Source organism: Frankliniella occidentalis, unplaced genomic scaffold (assembly GCF_000697945.3).
Source record: "Frankliniella occidentalis isolate FOCC.00 unplaced genomic scaffold, Focc_3.1 Scaffold6, whole genome shotgun sequence".
NCBI lineage: Eukaryota > Metazoa > Arthropoda > Insecta > Thysanoptera > Thripidae > Frankliniella > Frankliniella occidentalis.
The window spans coordinates 755,618-777,724 of record NW_026267136.1 but is presented as its reverse complement, the minus strand read 5'-3'; the positions used below and the strand labels follow the sequence as shown (position 1 = coordinate 777,724).

The 22,107-nt window shown below is 44.0% G+C and overlaps 4 protein-coding genes across 7 annotated transcripts in view; 1 reads left to right on the top strand and 3 right to left on the bottom strand.

The window, feature by feature from the left end:
- The window catches only part of LOC127750207 (uncharacterized), a 20,607-nt gene extending 16,073 nt beyond the window's left edge, over positions 1-4,534 (bottom strand). The window contains exon 1 of the transcript XR_008011581.1: positions 4,233-4,534. The gene's annotated coding sequence lies outside the window, so the exon portion shown is untranslated. The remainder of the gene's footprint in view (positions 1-4,232) is intronic.
- Positions 4,535-5,176: 642 nt separating this feature from the next.
- Positions 5,177-13,075, bottom strand: LOC113218165 (serine/arginine repetitive matrix protein 1). 3 transcript variants are annotated; one of them, XM_026438390.2, is made up of 17 exons: positions 12,536-13,075; positions 12,137-12,226; positions 11,787-11,909; positions 9,542-9,712; positions 9,161-9,462; positions 8,874-9,083; positions 8,595-8,764; positions 8,390-8,523; positions 8,022-8,302; positions 7,756-7,939; positions 7,563-7,676; positions 7,366-7,439; positions 6,999-7,262; positions 6,800-6,920; positions 6,576-6,716; positions 6,379-6,492; positions 5,177-6,291 (listed from the first exon to the last, which is right to left on the bottom strand). In XM_026438390.2, exons 1-17 carry the CDS (start codon positions 12,545-12,547, stop codon positions 6,178-6,180), a joined length of 2,619 nt encoding a protein of 872 aa, XP_026294175.1. In that variant the 5' UTR covers positions 12,548-13,075; the 3' UTR covers positions 5,177-6,177. The 3 variants fall into 3 exon arrangements, with proteins under 3 accessions (XP_026294175.1, XP_026294177.1, XP_052126429.1); XM_026438392.2 differs by lacking the exons at positions 11,787-11,909; positions 12,137-12,226; positions 12,536-13,075 and adding exons at positions 10,113-10,192; positions 10,919-11,013; positions 11,144-11,296; XM_052270469.1 differs by lacking the exons at positions 11,787-11,909; positions 12,137-12,226; positions 12,536-13,075 and adding an exon at positions 10,113-10,891.
- A 319-nt stretch (positions 13,076-13,394) lies between these two features.
- Positions 13,395-20,401, top strand: LOC113218169 (cyclin-L1). Its single transcript, XM_026438396.2, has 8 exons — positions 13,395-13,740; positions 14,511-14,695; positions 17,828-17,948; positions 18,045-18,109; positions 18,188-18,392; positions 18,473-18,738; positions 18,822-19,070; positions 19,153-20,401. Exons 1-8 carry the CDS (start codon positions 13,513-13,515, stop codon positions 19,247-19,249), a joined length of 1,416 nt encoding a protein of 471 aa, XP_026294181.1. The 5' UTR covers positions 13,395-13,512; the 3' UTR covers positions 19,250-20,401.
- A 7-nt stretch (positions 20,402-20,408) lies between these two features.
- Positions 20,409-22,107, bottom strand: LOC113218170 (leucine-rich repeat-containing protein 51-like). 2 transcript variants are annotated; one of them, XM_026438397.2, is made up of 5 exons: positions 22,030-22,107; positions 21,220-21,359; positions 20,922-21,136; positions 20,661-20,837; positions 20,409-20,554 (listed from the first exon to the last, which is right to left on the bottom strand). In XM_026438397.2, exons 2-5 carry the CDS (start codon positions 21,356-21,358, stop codon positions 20,459-20,461), a joined length of 627 nt encoding a protein of 208 aa, XP_026294182.1. In that variant the 5' UTR covers position 21,359; positions 22,030-22,107; the 3' UTR covers positions 20,409-20,458. The 2 variants fall into 2 exon arrangements, with proteins under 2 accessions (XP_026294182.1, XP_052126432.1); XM_052270472.1 differs by lacking the exon at positions 22,030-22,107 and having other exon boundaries at positions 21,220-21,475.

Genomic DNA, 22,107 nt, shown 5'->3' with positions numbered 1-22,107 from the left:
GCCAGTGCAGCCAGTGCAGCCAGTGCAGCCAGTGCAGCCAGCACAGCCAGTGCAGCCAGTGCAGTCAGTGCAGCCAGTGCAGCCAGTGCAGCCAGCGCAGCCATAGCGCGCACGCCTGGATGCACCTTGCACTTACTTGAACCCGCGGGGGCAGAACTATTAGCTGCTGCAAAGCAGAGGACGAAGAAGGAGGGGGTGGGGGCACTACTGTCGCGGGAGGAGAGGCGGAGAGCGGGGAGAGGGGGCTGGAGGGGATGGCCGACAACTGGAGCGGAAGGCGCAAAAATATATCATCAAGTGATTGTACTGCATCCGCACTGCGCCGCCGCGCCGTTCTTGCGGCTATTTCCGCCGCCGCCCGTCAAGCTGCAAGTCAGATTGCCAGTGCGCGCCCGGGGCAGCGCCAAGCAGCGCCTGCACGCCAAGTCGAATAAAGCAGGTCGGCGTAAAGTCGCCGTACGTATCACACCGCTGCTGCCGTCGCTGACGTCGGTCGTCAGGATGGCGTCGCAGGGGTCAGGGCAACGGATAAGGCCATACTCCACCGCGTGAAGCCAGTGGCTATGGAACGTGCGTGGCCAGGAGGACGAAATTAGCTCGGTGACTCAACGAGTCGCGTCGAACCGCGCGGCGGCTGATACGACACACGCCGCCGAGCATCACCAGTCCAGGTCAGGGAAGTGGGAGCGGGGCGGTCAGGGCGAAGCGACAACGCCCACGCGCTCCAGTCAGCGGCGTCAGCAAGGCGTCAGCCCAGCGGCGAGAGAGGACGACAACTTGTGTTCGACAAGAGGATACAGCAGCTGGTGTGTGTGTACGCGCGCGCCGAGCAGACCAAGAACAAGACCGCACGCCGGCGGACCATGGCGCTGGTGGTGAGGTCACTGCTGCTGCTGCTGCTTGCTCTACTGCGGTGACGGTCTGTGATGCGGCGGCGCTGCTCGGCCGCCTCCATATCCCATCGGAGCACCACGACAAGGTCATGATCGAGCCGGTCTCCGAGCGCCGTCATGTGATAAGCCGTGCCGGCCGCCCGCACCGCCCGGTGGTGTTTTCCAACCTTTCACTGTTTGGAGGGAGGAGGGCGTAACTAAAGAGAGGCTCTTTGGGCGTAACTCTGTCGGGGCGCCCGGCCCGGGCCGGGCCCGCGACGGCTGCGCGCGGGAGGCCGACGCGAAGCGGTTTACTTTGGACAGCGCGCTTCAATTACCACCTTCTGGTGGACGAGGGCGTCGCGCATTGCGTGGAGGTTGGGGGCGGAGGGGAGGGGGGCGAGGGGGCAGCAGCAGAAAGCTTCCCTCTAAATACGACTATTTCCGTCGATTTTCGCGTGGCTGGTCGCGGCCGCACACGGGAAGGTGTAACTTGTGTGCGGAAGCGTGGTGAAATCGAACAAGGCTGCGGCGAGCACTGCCAGGCCAGAGGCAGGCCAGAGGCAGGCCAGAGGCCAGGACAGGGGGGGTTGCATGCACTCGGCAGGCCAGGTGCGCGGCCCTCCGAACGCCCAATCGAAGGCTGCAGCGCCCCGCCCCACCCCGCCCCGCGCACTTGCGGGGTAATGGTCATTCAAGGAAAACCAGTTCGCCGGCTCCCTATGGCCTCTCTCCCTCTCCCCTCCGGACCTCCGGACCCCTCTGGACTCGGCCACGCCGCCGCCGCCGCCGCACCTCGTCAGCTCCGACAGAGCCTCCTCTGAAGGGCCTCCAGGTTCGCGACGTTCGCCCGCGAAACGCTTTGATCTTGACCCCCGGGAGACGGGGGCGAGGGCCGTGACGGAACGGTGCGCATAACGTTGGTTATTCCTGACGCCACTTATCTCGACAGAGCGGCGCCGCCTAGTATCTAATCGCTAATCGCCAATCGACACGGGTATAGCAGTTCCCTTTTACATCATCGCTCAAATCTCTCCGGACGCGCCTCTCTATAGCTCGGATTTTTCATGCCGACTCGACGTCACCGCCACGGCGCAGCCTGCTGGATGCTCGTCCCGCTTTCCTCAGCTCAACAAACGAAATGGAATGAAGCGGACGGGGACCGCGCCGTGCCAGTGCAAGGCGTCGTGATGACAGCGTCGCGGTGGCGCTGGTGCCGCGCTGCTCTACGCTGGAGTGAAATGATAGAGCGGCCAAGTCGTGTCGACACTATAGAGGGAGGGGAGAGGGCAATGCCGCTGCATTTCCCAAAATAACAAGAGGAAAATAAAAACGGATGCATTTTAACCGCTTGCTCTTCCCTTTAACATGTTGAGTCGCACAGGACCGACCACACGTATCGTCTTAATAGCTTGTAAAAGCCCCCTTCCCCCCACCCAACGTGTCCATAGTGTCAATCCATGAGATTTTTCGACCGAGTAATTTGGGATCATACAGAAAGTATGTCCGTCAATCGCCGTTACGAACATGCCAAGTTCAGCCTATGCAAGGTCCTATAGCGCCTGATCAGTAGGCAACATCCAGCCTACAGTGCAGGCGTGTACTGCGGGGTGGCCTACCCTGTGCCCCGCAGGCGCGGAGCTCCCGTATTTGGCCGAATGAATCTGAGAAAAACGGACGTACTTGGAGTTAGTGGCTGACTGGCTGGCTAAGGTTCGAGCCAGGCCCCTTCCCTTCCCTTACCCCACCTATCTAACAATACTACGCCAGGTAGGGCAGGGCACAACAACACTTGGCCACCGACGCGCCCCCCCCCCCTGTCCGCGCCTTATCTCCTCCTCAACGCCACTAATACGCCGAATTACAAATTTGCAAGTAACAAGCAGCCATAAACAAATGACAGCTAAATACGAGAGAAAATTAGAACACAGACCAATACTTATATTAGCATCATCTGCTTTCAAGATCGATTATTCTTGATTGAGATTTTTTAACTTGTAAACTAATACTGTTAACGCAATGCCGGGGCTGTACTGGTAATTAAAAATCCCCGAAATGGTGGGTGTGACGAGTCCCATTGGAGGAGCACCTGCACTGGACGTCGTATCGTATGGGTACCACGTGGTGCCATTGTGGCGCCAATGTTTGGTGTTCCCGAAGCTGGCCGCGGTCTCGCTCCGCCGGGTAGCGGAGTGGTTGGTGTTAGTGCTGCTGCTGCGGCAGCAAATCGTTCGGGAAAGTGTGACACATAGAGACGAATGTTGTGGTCGCCGTGGGTGGAGAGCCAAAAAGCTGACGAGAGTAGAGGCCGATAACAGCGCAATGCACGCGCGCGCCCGCCAGCCGACACCCTATCTGCGGACCTGAAGCTTGCGCAGGTTGGACAGCTGATGGCCGCGGGAGTCCGGCAACCGGGGGAGTTTACTTCAGGCACGTTTGCTTTCGAGTGTCGCGCCTCGCGTGGGATCGCCGACGAGCGTCTCCCACAGCCAAGCATGATTTTGTTTTCGCCGTTATAGCAAAAGTTTGTGCTATTTCGGCAAACCATTTGCCAAAACAGCGAAAACAAAAATATGTTTGCTACAACAGCAAAACGCAAGGACTTGAGATTGTCTTTTTGGGAAACCGCGGCTTTTTTGCGTGCAGGCAACAGGGAATTCCTAGAGGAGGAGATAGAGGGTATGTGGGGTGGACAGGACGCAGGACACCTAGCTCAGCCGCGGGCACCGCACAGCAGCGCCGTGTACGTGAATCACTTGGAACAACACTATTTGAAATTGAAGAAGCAAACGCGGATTCCGTACTACGGACGGCTGCGAGGGCGAGAGGCCCAGCAGCAACAACTCGGACAGTGATAGGGATTCGACAGGTGAGCTGCTCGGGGGTGACACGGTGACACCTGGCGAGGCCCTATCGGCCGCACCGTGGGGCTTAGCGCGGGCGCAGGCGCACTAGTGCCTCGGGCTGCAGCAGGCAGGCGCTACTTCATTGCATCCAAATCGGTCACATTGACGTCACTTTGCAAGACTAAAGGCGCGAAACAAGTTCCATTTCTCGATTTCTCACATTGTGCTAGACAGTGGGGCCTCCAGAGTGCCACATGGTGAGGGTCGGCGGTTGGAGGGTTCCTGGACTCCAGCGGGGAGGATGAGCGTCTGGAGGTCTGGAGCAGACGACGCTCGGCGCCGCCTCGAGGAGGCGCTGCCGCAGCTGCCGCCGGTGGCCGGCCGGCGCACGGCCGCTAGGCCCCACGGACCCCACGGCCCAGGAGCGGCGCGAGCTTTGGCCAGCGGCCGTCCGGCAACAGCGCGCCGGGTAGCGCCTCGGCGACTTAACCAAAAACTTATTGTAAACACCTACCGTCTCGACAAAGTTGTGGTGCGGCGTCCTGTGCGACGACCCGTTCATGACGGCGACCTGGGTGGCGTTGCCTCGCGGGTCACTCAGTCACTTTGCGCGGGGCGGGCGCGGGGCGGGCGCGGGGCGGAGGGGGGCGCTGCTGTCCGTGCGGCGTCAAGCGACACGCGGGGCCCTGGCGAGACGGGACGAGGCGGCGGTACTCGTACTGGTACCATTACGGATGGCACGGCCATACTGCCCTCCGCCTGCCTCAGCCGCGCGCCGCTCCCCGCCTCAGCGGCAGCGTCGTGGCGAGGCGCGGCGTGGCGCGGCGCTCCAGGCCAGGCCCGTGGTGGCCACGGCTCGGCTCGGCCCCGCGCGGCCGTGCACCGGCTGAGCAGAGCGCTCGGCTCGTAGCGGCTTCGCTTCGGCCCGGCGGCGGCCGCCGGCCCCGGCCGCGGCCATACCTGGGTACCGACCGGCCGGCCGGGCAATCTGGTCCGTGGTGCTGCCCGACTGACGATTTCGGGTACATCGTACACACTTCTGAGTACCCTTTCTGGCACTAGTATTCAAGGCCTCCCGACGTGCATATTTGGGGCCATCCAGAAAGTTTCGTCCGTTACTCGCCAAGTTCATCTAAGCAAGCTCGCAGAGTGCCCGATGGGCAGGCAGCGTCTTGTCTGCAGTGCATACATGTGCTGCGGGGTAGCCTACCCCGAGTATCGCAGGCGCCGAGCTTCCGAAAATTGGTCGAAAGAATCTGAGAAAGACGCACGTACTTGCTCGATGATACCATAGGTACCAGGTTGTTTCACAGCCCTGGTGGGCTGGTGGGGGTTCGGGTAGGAGGCCGGCCTAGAATTGCTCCAATACCCAAGCTGTGTGTAGAGACCTGGATTGGAGGGCTCACTCCAGGTTGAGTAAACTAAGCTAATTTCTGAGGATAGAAAAATACACAAATGTAGTGCTTCCAGGATTTATTTAACATTCTTGTTATGGTAGCCAGCGCATACAAGAGTAGTCCTTAATTTTAGTTCTGGCGCTGATTTGAGTGGAGGGGAGTTATGATGACAAATCCGCCTAGATTTAATTTCTTACATGGAAAACCATACAATATGGTTCACTTTGATTGGAACAGTTTATGGAATTTCATACTTCAAATATTGCATGTAAAGAAACAATTAAACACAATTGTTCTTGACACCTATTTTTACATTATATTCTTATCTGACTACAAAGGTACACTTATTTAACACCTACAAAGAGCATCAAATAATGTCAGAAACAAATTGTCCGCATGAAAAAATGGCATTAATACACAACACACTTCAAACAAATTTGTCAAAAATGCCTTTGATCCCCTTTCAAAGAAAGACTTTTTGCCAAAAATCACAGTTTTTGTGACCCTTCTAGGTCGTATGTAATTCAAGTAATGACATATGGGGAAAAGTTTGTTGAGAAACATAAAAACAATTTTAACACCTTTCCTGTTGCAAAAACAACCACATAAATTATTGAGTGCTACACAACAACTGAAACAATTTAATGAAATGTATGAGAAAATAACTCAATGAAGTTATTGATATTCCCTTTAGTCATTTCACACCTCTTGGTACAAACATGCTAAGTTAATGGGCAATAATAGCAAATTGATCTACACTTCACATAATCACACTTACATAAAAGCAAGCATGAGTGCAATGCACAGAGCTCACAGTCACTCCATAAAACACATGGAGGTACAACACTGAATGTCACCCCTTGAAATACACACCCAAAAAATAATGAACAGTGGTCTATCTATATCATAATGGTGGGTATGATTAATTTTAAAAATTACAGTCAGTGTGAATTATGGAAGAGATACATCTAAACCAAGAAGGTTTACAATAATGTAATATAAATTCCACACTCAAAATGGCAGAAAAGTATTGCCATGCAAGATAGGTATTGAATTTTTTCCTTAGGTATCATTTGCAGTTTCACTGTTTTCCTCTCTTTTCATTGATTTAAGTGCACGCTCTCTTAACCGCCTTTCCAATGACTCCCCCCTTTCATTCTCACTCTCAGCGGACTCCTGAAAACATCACAAGTCCTTAAGTTAATCACTTTACACAAACTGCATCTTGTTTAAATTGAGAACACTGCATTTTTAAGTGCTTACATCACTAGCATCAGATTTTTGCTTTTTAGCCTTTTTAGTCTTTTTGTGTTTCTTGTGCTTTTTATGTTTCTTTTCCTTCTTCTTCTTTTTACCACTTGCTTCTGCATCACTCTCCTGTGGAAAAGTTGAAAATTTCTTTAGGAAAGGTCATAACAAATTAGTTGAGGAATTATGCAGAAATAGTAAACTAAACTTACTTCCGATTCACTGCTTGAGCCAACCTTCTTCTTCTTTTTCCTTTTCTTCTTGGACTTTTCAGTAACATCTGGACTTGATTCTTTGACTTTCTTTTTATCCTTCTTTTCATCTTGAGAATTTTCAGAGTCAGATGAATGAATCTAAAATGATAAGACGAATTTCAAAGTAAATACAACACATGTAATTAATTACTACAATTGAATACTAATAAAATGATAATTACCTCTTCCTTAGAACTGTCCAATTTCTTTCGTTTAGGTGAAGGAGATCGAGATTCACTTTTCTTCCGACCTGGCTTGCTACTGGGAGTAGTTTCAGATGCAGAGGTTAAGCCTTTTTCTTTCCTATTAAAGAACAAAATAAGAATAAGATAAGAAAATACTATTTAAAGAGAAAACTAGAAGATGTAGTCAATAACTAACTTTTCATCTTTCTGCTCAATTGCAGAATCAGCCTTGACAGGAGCAGTATCAGATTTCTTTGTTTGTGCCCTAGAATCTGATCCTGATCTAGAATGAGAGGAATCTCTTGAGCGAGAGCGGGAGTGCGACTTAGACCTTGAACGCCTAGTAGTTTTTGGTTGGTCAGGTGATTTTGATCGTGAACTTGTCCGCTCTTGAGATTTTTTGGTTGGCGATGTATTTACAGCAGGACTTTCGTCACCTGAATCAGAGGACTTTGATCTCCTGTTAGAGAGAAGTTTTGTTAGAGAGACAAATTGCAACAAAGCAAACTTCACTTAAATGATAGGTTAAGGTACAGGCTGAATGGAAAGTATGAACAAATTACCGTTTATTTTTGGCTTCTTTGTTTTCTTTATCTCTTTTGTTTGGAGATGGTGTTCTTGACTGACTGCGAGAATCCTTCATAATAAAAAAAATAAAAATAATGTACAGGTTGGTAAGACTACAGAGAATTAAGAGAATTTAGTTACTAGTTTTTATTAACAGAAGTATTAAGCATAATAAGTCGTGAGGTTTTTATACCTCCACAGGTGGTTTCTTATCTGCATTGTTAGGGCTAGGTGATACAGATTGCTTTCTTTTCTTGCTATCTTGTGGGCGTGATGCTGCTTGCCTAGAATCGGATATGCTTCTTCGCTAAAAATTAAGTAAAAGTAAGTTAGCATGTTATTAAAAGCTCACAAAATGACAGAAGATGGAATGAATAAGCACATACAGGTGATGGAGAGTGCTTTGATGCACTTCTGTGGCGAGGGCTATCCGTTCTACGCGGGCTACGCCTGGGACTGCTACGTCTTGGGCTGCGCCGTGGTGAACGGCGAGGGCTGTCTCGCCGAGGACTTCTCCGAGAGCCTGATCTGTATGGACTACTACGTCTGGGACTCCTCCTTCCTGGACTCCTGAAACGAATCAATTAAGGAAAATTTTAGAATAAAGAAGCTATATGCACCACTGAACATAAATGATTACTGCTCATTATACCTTCTCCTGCCAGACAGTCTCATTCTCTCCCTTTCTCGATCGCGGTCCCTTTCTCTGTCCCTCTCCCGCTCTCGCTCTCTTCTTGCCCTTTCTCGCTCCCTTTCCCGTTCCCTCTCCCGCTCCATGGAACGACGCCGGCGGTCTCTCTCTCTTTCACGTTCCCGTTCCCTCTCACGGTCTCGGTCTCGGTCCCGCCGATCCCTTTCCCTGTCCCTATCCCTATCTCTATCGTCATCCCTGCGTCGGGATCTTTGAGGAGAACCAGATCTGCCTCGATGTTCCTATAAAAATTGAGAAAAAATTGTTACTTGAAAGCTTGCACATTAATTTGTAACTTAAAGGGCAATATTAGTTTGCTTGAAACTTACTTTACGAGACGAACGGCCCCTATCTGAATCAGAACCTGAAGAGTCTCTATTGTTTGAGCGGTAATGCCTTTTCTTTTGTACACTATCCTCCTTTTTCCGGATTTCAAAGTCTGCATCTTTCCCTGAATGCTTTCCTGTAAATCAGACAAGAATGTCAAATCCAACTTTATATTCATGTAGAAAATTAAAAAAAAAAAATGCTAACCTTTACGGGAATCATCAGAGCTGTAGCTAGTAGACCGTGATGAACGTCGTTCTTTCTTAGAAGAAGTCTCTTTGTCTTTGCGTGATGAACGAGAGGATGCAGATGAACTTCGAGAGCGGGATCTTTTGTCCTTGGATTGTTCCTCTTCATCATCCTTTGGCTCTTTTTTTCTGTAATAAAAGAATCATAAATTTAGATGTGAACAGATTTGAGATCTATTGTACAGTAATCTGACAACCAAATACTGAGAGAATATGTAGTTCAAAACACAAAACTTACATGACAACTTCAGTACTATCCCATCTTCCTGGGCGGGTGGTGGTGGCGGCAGTGGTGGTGGTGGTGGTGTTAGTGGCACTAGTTGTTGCAGTGGCATCTCCATTGCCTGTAGTCTGCTCTGCATCATCTTTTGATGATTTACTCTGATCCGCATCACCATTGCTTTGAGCTGTTTCTGTGGATGTCTCTGTGGTAGATGGAGTGGCTGACCTATGATAGAAAGATAGCACTTTTAAGTTTTATAGTGACAGTAAAAGGAGGGCCAATATATCACAAAGAATTCTTACTCTTTCTTTTCATCCTGGTCATTCTCCTTAGTCTTGTCATTTTCCACATCCTTAGTGTCACCCTCTTTAGATTTATCTTTGTCCTTGTCCTTGTCTTTACGACGTTCTTTTTCCTTCTTATCCTTGTCTTTATCCTTGTCCTTATCTTTCTCCTTTTCTTTCTCTCGGTGACGTTCACGAGATCTGCTCCTCTTCTTCTCTCGACTTCGGCTACGGCTGCGCTCTCTTTTCCTGTCTTTCTTTTCCTCCTTTTCCTTTTCCAATTTCTTGGCAAGTGTTTCATGCAACTTTTCTTGTTCTTCCTATTATGTATCAAAATATGAGTGGTTGCAAAGTTAATGAAAAATGAAAACATTGAGATAAATAGCACAGCATACTCACCATGCGTTTTTTAATTTCTTCTTTTTTCTGTTCAAGGAACTGACTTGGAATGCCGGTTACAGAATCTTGAGCTGACAGAAGTAGATCCCAAAGTTCTTGCATAAAAAGTCGAGCATTCTTTCCGTTAAGAAATCCAGTCAAATTAATCTGCATCTTCTTTGGATCCGGAAACTGTGGAACAAAAGGTGGGAAGAGAAATTCTTTACAACTGTTATCATAAGAATTCAGTAGTTCAAAAGAGAAATTCTTTCCATCCAAGGAAAATGAATAGAGAAAAGCAGATTGAAAGCACTATGGGTACAAAATTGTGGCACTGACTTTGTTTACGGTCAGCTGTAACCACAGAACTATCATGTAAACTAGTAATAGGATTGGAAGAGTTCTTTGAAAAACAAGATGAAGCAAATCTTCACCAGAAGTTCTACATGACATTATTAAATTAGATAACTTATCAAAAGAACTCTTCCGCACACACTTTTAGGTCAGTGTTAACCTCTCTTACGACTAAATTTACATAATTAAACGATCTGCAGGCTGTTTTGGATGCCGCAGGGTTCCACTTATATACCACCTGCATGTAGTTCAAACTCCGTGGTCCCATGCCATAGCTCCTTTATGACTCAGACAAGTTCGCCTTCTTCCGCTAGAATGCTGAATTGAACCATGGTATAAGTTCAGTGCCATAACCTACATATTTCCTCGAGAAAAGGCTCTTAACCACCAAAATCCAGTGATTTTGCTACATCCAACTAAAAATTAAATCCATGGAAGGTGGCGCAAGCAATTTCTCTTTGAAATATGCCTTGATTAAAATTGATTACATTCATAACATAACTTAAAGAAAGAAAGAAAATTTCATAAAAGGCTGTTTGCCTTGTAAAAGGCTTGTTCTAGAATAATGGTTGCTGCTGCATGCAATTTGAGTGCACCTGGAGATTAATTCACTTCCATTTAAAAAAAGAAATACATGTTACACATTAAAGACAGTTGTCAGAAAAAATTTAATATTCTCTAAAAGAAACCCAAGTATTGTAGTGAGGGCACTTGGATAATTCAGAAAAATGAATAAGTTAATAAATAGATCAGCACACCCAATGCTATTTGGTTAACAATATGATATCCTACTACTGTTAATTTCAAATTTAAGAAGTAGTACAGACTTTCCTGTTCAGTAAAATTTCAATTTTTTAAGTTAAATTATAGGGTAAATATATCAAAAATCTGACTGGAAGTTATTAGTTTGATGGACATGCCTTTTCCATTTAGGGGAATCAATCCCTAAAAACTATGACCAATGGCAATGGCCCCCAAAAAAATGATCTATAGATGGCAGGTGAAGGCTGGCAAAAGTTAAAGGACTAAAGATTTGGTACAAACCTTGCATGTTACACATTACTTTGGGGTGATATAGATCGTGGGTACGAGAGGCAGTCCCGCGGAGCGAGTGAGCCGCGGGCCAGAACACAACCAAACTGTCTGACCGGGGCGAAACAAAATTTCGCATTATCAGTCAAGCGAAAAAATCCCACACACTTCCCTACAAACTGTTCAGAACACCAGCACACAGTGAAAATTGACCTTCAAATTGTGAATAACAAGAACTTGCCTGGGAATAAGTTTCCAAGTTTCACAGCATAGACCACAATTACTTAAAAGTTGATAATTTAACAACACACTCTTCAAGAGGCACAAGACACCATTCTGATGAAAACTAATTGGTCAAGAATGAAGAGCTCTTGATGCTACGGAAACATGGACCATCATGTCTACACAAATGGGAAAAATAATGACTGTAACGAGCATAACTACAGCAAGTTCACCAATTCTTAGTTCAGAGCAAAGCTGTGGGAAGAGTTCTGGGGCAAATTGATGTCATGTTTATGGTAATACATTGATTACAGTCCACTGAACCAAAAAAAAAACAAAAGACAAACAAGACACCACAACACCAAATGAGAGTAAATGAAAATAGCACACAAAAGTAAATTCTAATAACAAAAAATGAAATTGCTAAAATACTATGATGACTTTGCCTATCTACAGCATAATAATATAATAAAGGAAAGCTGCAAGTTGACCAAAACTAAAAACTAATATAGACCAGTAATATAACTGCACTTTAAAATTAGTAGTTGTGCAGTATGATAAAATTCAATACTGTTTAAGTAAACTACATTAAATATATTATGGTTAACTTGTTCTGAAACAAACTAGACAAATAGCAACACAGAAATAAAAATCTCACCTTTGCTTCAAGCTGGTTGAAAACAAACTCCACAACCACATCGTCTTCAAGCTTTAAAATCTCAGTCAGCTTCTTGGTGATCCATGGTTTGATTGAATCCAGTTTTACTTTGGACATGTCCACCTGAAAGTTATTACACCACAAATTTAAAAAATGAAAGAACAGTAGAACAAAGCACTTCGATAAAGCTGAAATGCAGAAGAATGCAGCGAACAGGAAAACGGAAGTAAACATGTTAAGGCATAGCGATTTCCGTTTTCTTCTTCCCCTCAATCATTTGCATTTCAGCTTTACCGGAAAGCTTTATTTAAAAACACCTTTAAAACTGTCGAGAGTACTATCTCACTTACCCTTTTAGTTAAACTGTCACTAAATTTCATTTGCTTCAGAAGTTTCTTTTCTTTGTCACTGAAGCGGTTGTCTTGCTCAGCAGTTGTCCCCTGCAATACATAGAAGATAACATTGATGAGTAAAAGATTAACACTTAATAATGACTATTACGCAAAGCAGAAATGATTGCTCAATAAATTAAAGGTTTGAAAACAATGGAAAAACTTGAAACCCGTTAAAAATGCTTCAGGCGCAAGATAAGCTATGATTACAATAACAGTTAAAAATTAAAAATTTGGAACAACATCCTGACGAGATATGTCAAGGAAAATACGGGAAAACAAATAGGTTATCTACGGATGGCAAAGGAAAAGCCGAGACGATGAAAGCTGTTAAAAGCGATTCATTTTATTACTCACCGTGTACATCATCTTGGCAAGATTTTCTCGACGTCAATTACGCTCCGTAAAAGTAAAAGCCTATGGCCCCTGGAGTTGGATCGTCCAAAATGTGAAAGCCGTTTTAGGCGGTACGGTAGGAGAGATCACAAAGCCGACGAACGCATGAAGTATAGGGTCATAATAGTACACATTGCAGCCCGCAGTAGATGAAAGTCACAGATGCTCAATTGGTAGAGCAAGTCCGGTGCACTAACTGAGTACTAAGAGAAGTTTCAGAAGCTCAACATTCGGAATAACCAGTAAAACGAGCAAAATCCACGGGACACACGACTCCCGACGTCCATCCCAGACTCGGCGTTGTTTCGTTGTCACAGTCACAAAAACAGCGTCTTACAGCTTCAAATCACTACAACACGGAAAAGCCAACAGAAATTCTGTGGATAACAAATCTTAAGAAATTTGTGATGGGGAAATTCCCAAACAAAATTTTGTTGAGAATCTGGCAGAAGCTATACTTTCGGCAAACTTTTGCTTTGACGATGTTCTTTTTCCTTTTCTTCCTCCTGGAGAACGATGTGTTGTTTCGCTAGAAGGCTTAGACGGAAGACGTGAAATCCGGGAACATTCAAATTCTCTATCTGTTATTGATTTCTAAAAGCAATGTCATTCTGAACATTTTCGCTCGACAAGGCTTGAAAATTAGTGTTCACATTAGTCAATGTCGGTAACTCTAATTCTGTGAAGAAATGTCGAACTTATCGAGTGCCGATGTGCCAGTTTTTTCGGTTTTTTCTTCTTCTTTCTCCTATCATATATTTTTCATACTACCTAAACAGTGGTGGAAAGTGAAAAGCTTCGGAAACAAGCGCAATCGCGTCGCGGCTGTTCGCTTCCTGAACTGCTTTGCTTTGTCGTGTGGTGTTGGTGTTCAAGTGGATCTTCATGATTTAAGTTTATTTTCTAGTACAAACAATTTTATTTTTTCTTGTGAGAGTATGGGGTCCCAGAAACCTGATGTTCAGGGTTCCCCTTCTACCAAAGCAGTTAATTCTAAACCTTATGGAAAAGTAATTTTAACGTTAAAGAACTGTTTGTTGCCTGAAGAGAAGCTTTCTCCGACGCCATCTCAAATAGATGGTTTGGACAGAGAAACAGAAACAGATTTGAGGATTTTAGGATGCGAACTGATACAAACGGCTGGAATTCTTCTAAGACTTCCCCAGGTAAGACCACATGTCTTTTCAACTCCTAACTTTCACCACAAGTGACGAATGACTCATTTGCAATGGCGCCACAACGTTGTCCGAACGTATGCGTCTGATCAGCGTCATCAGTGCTGAGTTCACATTTCACCTTTCAAATTCTCATTATTATCAACTTTTAAAATCAAATGATTCGTCCTTTTCACTTCAGCTGCATACTTGTCGCTCAAATGTACAATTCAATTTATATCAGAAATTCATTGAACTAAGTTCAAGGTCTTTACTGGAGGTTATGTGCCCCAATCACGACATAGCAACATGTAACCACATACCTTCAAAGATTTTGCTCTTGTGGTGGTTTTAGATGTAAGTTGGGGGGTCCTTTTTTTCCGGATCTTGCATTTCATATGAATAAACTCGTTGTTCAATGTTAAATATTACATTGTTCATTTCTCATGCAAGTTTAATCAACAAATTCAAAGCAGAAAAATAGCTTAATAATTTTTTTACTGTATTACTTCAGCGTAAGCTCTGAGGTAAGGTTAATTGTTTTTCCTATGAAAGGGTCTTACTTAAATTGATAAGCTGAAACTTTCAGGAGTTATTGGTTAAGTTTGCTAGCTTTTGAAAACATAATTTCCATTGAAAAAATAGACTGGAATGATAATGCTGAGCCATTTCTACCATACTAACCATTACCTAAATATGGTTTTGCATGGAAATGGCTTTGATTTTTAAATGTACTGATTTGTTCATCAAATAATATGATTTTTCTGACAATGTGTTCACAGGTAGCAATGGCTACTGGGCAGGTACTTTTCCAACGTTTTTATTACTCCAAGTCCTTCGTTAGACATGGAATGGAGACTACAGCTATGGGCTGTGTGTGCCTAGCCTCCAAAATTGAAGAAGCTCCAAAGAGGATAAGGGATGTCATCAATGTTTTCCATCATATTAAACAAGTTAAAAGCCAGAAGTAAGTATTTGTTTGGTTTATCAGGGAGGCTATGTCCCAGAACATGGCACCAAACCAAGCTTTGCAGACAGTTAAACCTTATTATTATCTAATTAAATTTGGGCAGTTAATTTTGCCCACAGTTTTTATTTGTTTTCTACTCACAATTTTGTAAGCCATGTTCTGGAGCTGGTTCTCCTCTTTTGTTGAGAGCTTGTTTTTAATGCTGCTCACACCTTCTCTGCAGCTGGCACTGCCAGTTACATATATTTTTAGCGTTTCATTCAATTTATTTTGTCAGAATTGATTTAAATAAGTTCACCCATGGAATGTATGTCTAAATTTCATGGGTGAGTTCTTATTTAGAAAATATTTAATCTAACCTTCGATCTTCCTTCCTGCTTGAAGTAACCGGTGTCTATTCTTTTTTGGAGAACATTCTGAATTCTCACATCTAACTTACCATAAGTTAGAAGTGTTTAGATAAATTAGGATCTGTTTCTATATCAGAGCATGGAGTTTAAACACACAAAGTATTTGACTCTAGACAAAAGCTGCCATTGCCATATAGACTAGCCTGCCTTCAGAGGAATAACTCAGTTTACCATGAAGCATGTATGTCTTCAGAATGCCTAGAAATGTTGAAGCTTTCTGGCTGTTTATAAATGAGCTCAAAACTTGTCAGTTCTGTATAAAAGTTTGTTTTCATTGATCATATTCAGAAATAGCACATTCTCTATTGATATCATGGTGACAGTGGATTAAATTAGTGTTTTTTTCTGCATTATTTTCTTTATATTTGTTTCCTTTATCATTATCATTTTCATATACTATTCACTTTTATCAATATGTGTCAGTGACTATAATGAGTGGTCTCAAATTTTACTCAGTGAAGTAAAAGTTTGATTTTTCAGTGGGGATGGTTTTGCATTTCTCTATTGAGCCATACCAAAACTCAAATGAAAAATTTCATTCAGATTTGTTGTTTTGCATTTGTGAATCTATGCTCAAAGATGTGTTTGTTACTTCCTTTCCCACAGATGAGGACTGGGACTTACATGGTGAGTGGCGGCAAACCAGCTGAACAGCCCGGCCATCCAATTAGATGGGTTGGTTCGGTGCATTGGTTTGGTGGGCACCCCTGCCTATCAGTGCCAACCCGGCTGAGCCCGGCCGTCACGTACTGCAAGCAACAACCTTGATTCATTTTGCACCTTTCCTCAGCACTTTCAGGCTCTGATTTTTTCAATGGTTAATAGAAGTTAATCAAGTGTAACTGCTCTTTTACCCCTAGTATATATTGGCTTGTAATTTTTGAAAGGAGTTTTTTTTTTTTTATTATGTTAAACCTGTCTTTGTTAAATAATATGAAAACCTGTAGTATAACAGTTCATCGAATACACTGTTGGTTTTTAAGTTAAGATTTTAAGACTCATGATTCTGTCTCTGTTCAATTCAAATTTTCTGTGCTTTTACATGATGTCTTCAGTTCTTTCAAAACAAAAATTTAAGACTATCTTCATTTAAAAAAATGTGATACTTATCATTACAGAAAATATTGGCAATCTGATATTCCCAGAGAGAAATATTGTTTGAAAGCCTTTATAACCTGTAGAAAGTGGGTTCACTGACGTCCTGTTTTCTGTTTCTGCTGTTTGGTTTAGAAAAATTTGAGTCCTTTTTATTGGCCATCTGAATGGCATGTCTTTAGACGCAGCAATTCTATATTGTTAAATATATAACTTTTTCCACAAATTTTTATGTATGGTGAATGAGGGTAATTTTAATTGGCTAGGCATAAATTTACCTAGAATTAAACGGATAGTTTTTATTGTTATGTATCTAATTTTATCTTATTTCTAAGTCAGGTTTGTATCCATCAATGCCATTTGATCCCTCTGGTTTACAATAATGCTTCTGTGGTTCTTGATTTTCTTTTGAAACTTTAACTGTCGGCATGTGTATTTCATTGGTAAGTACTTTGCCTACAAGTACCGTCAAATTCTTGTTCACCACCGTGAAGCTGGTGTGCCGTAAGTGCGTCAAGGTAAAAGAATGGTCATCCATTGTGAATTCTGACCTGGAATAACGGGAATGAATCATGAGCCTTAAGACTGGCTCGTTGAGTTTCCTGTTTCCTGGCTCTATTGACTGCATTTTTGTGCCTTAGCACAGCAGAAATCTGGCAGCAGCCTTGAGGATGTCCTTGCCTGTTCATGGAACTGAGTGGATCTCCTGCTCACCTTTGCTGAAGTTCATCAATACCTCCATGGACTAACGACTGCAGTGGACCAATTTTTGGAGCTTCCCCTAGTGCCTCGGAAAACAGTGGATGAAACATCGTCAGTACTTCATATCACCGTAGTTAAAAGAAGATAGCAGTGTTTCCAATACTTCTAATCTCTGTTTAGAGTTGCAGACATTCAAGCCTAAGTGAAAGTGACTTGCATCCAGAACTGTACATCGTATTTGCTGTGGTGGATGTTAAACTGGTTTGTTTGCTAGCCAATTGTGTTTCATAACAAAGTAAAGGGGAAGGGGGAAAAAGAAAAGGGGGGAAGAATTATAGTGGCAATTCTTTAAGAATCATCTATTTATATAATTGCAACAGAGTTATGGCAGAAGGGTAAAAGCGTTTACCCTTGCTTTGTTATGTTGGCTGGCTGGCTGCTGAAGAGTACAAGCTAGCTGTTGCTAGTGCATCATCTGCTATAAAGAGGCTTGATTTGGGAGTACAGCTTGGATGTTTGTGTCGGCTACTCAATCAAACTTGGAGAGAAGAAACCAGCTCATCTTCTGTGGTGTTTATTTAATCATTTATTCTTTATTTCTAACTTGTTTTTCATGTGCAGTAAATTTTCTGTATTTTTAATAGCTCTTGTACACTTACACTGTCATCTATTTCCTTCTTAAATTAAAATAGACAAACAATTAATAATTAAGTAGCCATGTTGAAATCAAAGCTGTAGGCTGTTAAAAGGTGCATCATATCAGGCTTTTATTTGAAATCTCACTATAGCTGAGAAAATTTGAGGCCAAGTCATGTGGTTCTAACAGTCCTCATCTGGGGGGAGAGCTTCCAATTAGTCATATTATTGGTAGGGATGATGTTAATGTGCTTTTGCACACCTTTGTGGTTTGTTTTTGCTGCAGGACCATAACTCCCATGTTAATTGACCAGAACTATTCCAACCTAAAGACCCAGGTGATCAAAGCTGAACGCAGAGTACTGAAAGAGTTAGGATTTTGTGTGCATGTTAAACATCCTCACAAGGTAGATATTATTACCTGTAATTATGTCCATTGATAGAATTTATGATAATCTAATTACTTAAGGGCAATTTGTTACATTCAATTAATTTAATTGCAGCTAATTGTGATGTACCTGCAAGTACTTGAACATGAAAAGAACCAGACCTTCATGCAACTGGCATGGTGAGTGCAATATTCTCTATGTACTTCCTTTACTTTTAGGACATAGAATCTTGACATTTGACCACTTTTTGTTTACAGGAACTACATGAATGATTCCTTGCGGACTGACGTGTTTTTGAGATACCAGCCAGAAACGGTTGCCTCTGCGTGTATTTATCTCACTGCAAGGAAATTAAAAATTGTTCTTCCTAAAAGCCCAGCCTGGTTTTCTATCTTTGGTGTTTCTGAAAGGGACATTAAGGATGTATGTCTTAGAATACTTCGGTTATATGAAAGACCAAAGGTATTGTAACTTAAATATTGTAGTAAATTTTCAGGCTAGCTTCCTTTGATTCATGATCTAACTTTGTATTTCTGCTTTAGCCTAATGCTGAAGAATTAGAAAAGCGAGTTGAAATCTTACGGAAGCAATATGAAGATTCTCGACAGAAAGCTCGTCAATCTCTTCCAACAAATACTAACAACAACCAGAACAGTGTCACAGGCTCTGATCCCAATACTCCTCATGGAAGTCAAAGCCCTTCACCTGATACCCGCAGCCAATCACATTCAAGATCAAGACCAAGTTCGCCTGTGAAAGCTGTCAAAGATCCAAAACACCATCGATCCAGCTGGTCAACCAATACTGCGTAAGAGCTGTCTGTCTCTCATTTGCCAATTTTCACAAAAATCCTGTGAACTTCATATTAACACCTGTGTTTTACATTTCCAGTCGCAACCACCACACAGAGAAACATCGCTCAAGTCGGAGCCGAAGTCGGTCGGCGTCAAGGAGCCCCAAAAGAAATAAGAGGTCAAAAAAGAGCAGGAAATCACGAACACCATCTCGCTCAAGAACTAGGTCCAGGTCAAGAACCAGATCGAGATCACAGTCACGGGATAAGCGTAGTAAAAAGAATCATAGGAAGGCCAGAAGAAGTAGTTACTCCAGATCACCATCCCCGTCACCCAGAGGCAAAAGGTACAAAGCTCAATTAAATAAAATATCAAATTTGGAGATGTTTTTATGAAGGATTTCATTATTATTTGTTTGCATTCTCTAGGGAAAAGAGGTACAAGTCAAGATCAAGGAGCCCTGTTATTAGGAAATCAAGATCACGCAGTTATGAAAGAACAGAAAAGAAGAGGTTACGTGTATAATAATCTAATTTCTTAGACCTTATTGATATTTTTTGGGGTTTTCTCCTCCAGTCATCAGTGATACAGTTACAATACTTAATAATCAATATTTTCTTTAAAATTTTGATGGAAGTTAAATTTATCAGTTGTGAGAGGAAAGCATTTGTTTTAGCAAAGCAAATGTAAAGACAGTGTTCTTTGTAATTGTATTTAAGTATGTGTTGTGTGCTGATGTGCCATGTCAGGTTTAATGACAAGTGAAACTTCCAGTTATTGGTAAATACTACTAGTACTATAAATTTTGACAAACAATTCTCTTTGTTTCCATATTACTGTATTATTATAATTTTTTCCTTTTTTTTTTCAAGTCAAATGTTGTCTTTATTGAAAAAGAACCTTCTGTAGAGAATGAAATAATGTCATGACAATAGTAAGCTGCGTGTCTTGCCTTGCAATTAATCATCTTTAGTCACAGGAGAGTTGTACCTGAATGTCCTCGAGTTTTCTTGTAATCTTGCAGATGCAATTAACATTGTCATTCAAATTCACACCTTGCTGAGAATAGGAAATAAGAAATAAGGTGTCCCCGTCAATGCGATAAACTCAAGCATAATTTGAAACAACAGATATTGAAGCCGAGCATTTAAACACTACATTTTAAATTAATTTTCACCTGTTTTTGTTTAATTTTTGAACTCTTAGATGATAAATACTTTTCTGTCCAGAATATAAGCAGTTAGCAATTCTATTATTTCTTCTCCCAATAGTAGATACCTATCCAATGTGCATAGTTGGGCTCATGCCCACTTTTTCCAATCATGACTGGAGACAATTTAAACCCACCCATTTACTTTGTCAAATATTTCACTCATCTTTTTATTCATACAAACTTTTAACCTAAAAAATAACTGCCATTTTTCTTTGTGAATCAGAACAATTATCATTGTAATGTCACATGCTAGTTTTGGTACTCAAAAGTGAACCTCTACCTTTAAGTACTATAGCATTATCAATTTCTGTGTTATTCAGTATAAGCAATGCAAAACTTCACCATGTGGTTGAAGCTTTTGTTAAAGTGGCTATTTTTTTTATGTACAGGATGTCACTGGAGATTGTTTTGTGCGGTGCTTTTCACTCAAGCACCTAGAAATAAAGAGTCTGTAATTTTTTAAATTGTGGTATATTTTTGGAAATCAATTTTACATTTTCCTTTCATTTTTAAGTACATGATCATTTGAGAAGCATTGCCTTCTTTTTTGCAAAACCAGCAGGAGGGGCACTCCCCCTCTCCCCCGCTGATATTGGGACAAAGTCCAGTCTTGTTATCTACGGTCAAGAAAAGTACAAATACAGGGCCGGAATCTCCATAAGGCCTTTCCTGCCCCCGTTCCCTTTGGGATATTAATGCACAGCTCTAAACAGCACAACAAACCTGTGGTATTATGCTGATGATGTAACTGCGGTACGATGGAATCTCGTCGATAGGGTTCCCTCGCAGTGTGAGATTTCGAAGCTTTTGCAGGTGCCGCAGTTTGGCCACCGAATTCAATTTGGTCAGTTGATTTCCGTGAAGGTAAAGAATGCGCAGTTGTGGGAATTGTAGGACATCCTGCAATTAGAAGACAGAACGGTCAGTGTCCGAGGTCGACGACGCGGCTTTGGTGGCTGCTAGAGATGCGCTGGCTGCTCTCACGTCGGCGATGTCCGTGAGGTTGTTGAAGGACAGGTCGAGCCACCCCAGTGCGTCGGGCTGCGCGATGAGGCCACGCATGAGGCTGGCCAGCCCCCGGACGTCAGTGAGCTGGTTGTGGTTGAGCCAGAGCGAGGCGCTCACGAAGCGCTTGTTCTGCAGCTGGACCGGCGCGCGCCTCGTCCGCTGCGCCTTGGGGCTCTCGTTGGCGTGCAGCTCTGAAAGCGGAGCGGACCGAAGTGTCGGTGACACGGCAGCCTGGGGGAGGCCCGGTGGGACCTCTCCTTCGGCCGGATCCTACCGTCCAGGCTGGTCAGCCGCTTGAAGGAGAAGTCGACTGGTGCGCCAAACGTCTGCTCGCTGTACTCGTCGCGATGGGAGAGGTTCCTCCGGCGAGTCTTGCCGCTGGGCACGGGGACACACGTCACGGCCACCGCCATCCTGGTGAGCAGCGGGTAGGGCAGGGCGTTACCGAGGGCTGGGCTGCGCCGCGGCGGCACCCGCCCGCCGAGGGGCGCGCGACGCGACGCGACGGCAGACGCACTGCGGCACCGCGGCATTCCCCCGCGGAAAAGGCGGGCCCGGCTGAGCGCGGGCTCTGCTGGGAGGTAGGCACGCCACCCTCGGCCCCTCGGCGGCAGCGGCACGCTAACTTAGTTTAATAAGGACAATTAAAATAATCTCACGGGGGCTTCCCCGTCGTCCAAGTTTGGGACGAGACACGAGACACTGCGGTAGTAATTTTGAAAGGGGCGGTTATTGGGGATTTCGTTTGAATGTTTGTTTGACGTCGAAGCTCGACGGAACGCACATATACATTGGCAGAGGAATAACTCCTCCGATGTTTGCCCATCCCCCATCCGGCCCCCTCTCCTCTCCTTCCACTGTCCTCCGATACGCTAGAGCCATTATCCGTGTTCCCGCACCTGCAGGGAGCAAATGTCTCCCCGACACGCGATGCCAAAGAGATTAAGCCCATTCATGTCTTGATTCGGGCGGCAGCGCAGCGCCCGCCCGCGGGGGAAGGTAAACTTTTTATGTCATAGGGGACAGCCGCAGGTAGCTTCCACGAATTTATAGACACCCAGCCTCAGTCTGCATGCCACCTTACCTGCTCTGTATCTGAGGTTTTGTATTCCTCAAAAGTTTTCAGCTTGTTGTATTTTCTTATTTTTTAAACATATTTTTG

What these genes read in the sequence shown, in the direction of transcription:
- LOC113218165 (XM_026438390.2), bottom strand. An exon ending in GACCAGGATGAAAAGAAAGA is followed by an intron (nt 9,084 to 9,160) that starts GTAAGAATTCTT and finishes TTTCTATCATAG; the next exon opens with GTCAGCCACTCCATCTACCA. An exon ending in GATAGTACTGAAGTTGTCAT is followed by an intron (nt 8,765 to 8,873) that starts GTAAGTTTTGTG and finishes CTTTTATTACAG; the next exon opens with AAAAAAAGAGCCAAAGGATG.
- LOC113218169 (XM_026438396.2), top strand. Translation starts at nt 13,513, where the DNA reads ATGGGGTCCCAGAAACCTGATGTTCAGGGTTCCCCTTCTACCAAAGCA. An exon ending in AAACAAGTTAAAAGCCAGAA is followed by an intron (nt 14,696 to 17,827) that starts GTAAGTATTTGT and finishes TTTTTGCTGCAG; the next exon opens with GACCATAACTCCCATGTTAA. An exon ending in GGTTATATGAAAGACCAAAG is followed by an intron (nt 18,393 to 18,472) that starts GTATTGTAACTT and finishes TTTCTGCTTTAG; the next exon opens with CCTAATGCTGAAGAATTAGA.
- LOC113218170 (XM_026438397.2), bottom strand. Translation starts at nt 21,358, where the DNA reads ATGGCGGTGGCCGTGACGTGTGTCCCCGTGCCCAGCGGCAAGACTCGC. An exon ending in GCGGCTGACCAGCCTGGACG is followed by an intron (nt 21,137 to 21,219) that starts GTAGGATCCGGC and finishes CTCCGCTTTCAG; the next exon opens with AGCTGCACGCCAACGAGAGC. An exon ending in TCATCAGCATAATACCACAG is followed by an intron (nt 20,555 to 20,660) that starts GTTTGTTGTGCT and finishes TCTTGACCGTAG; the next exon opens with ATAACAAGACTGGACTTTGT.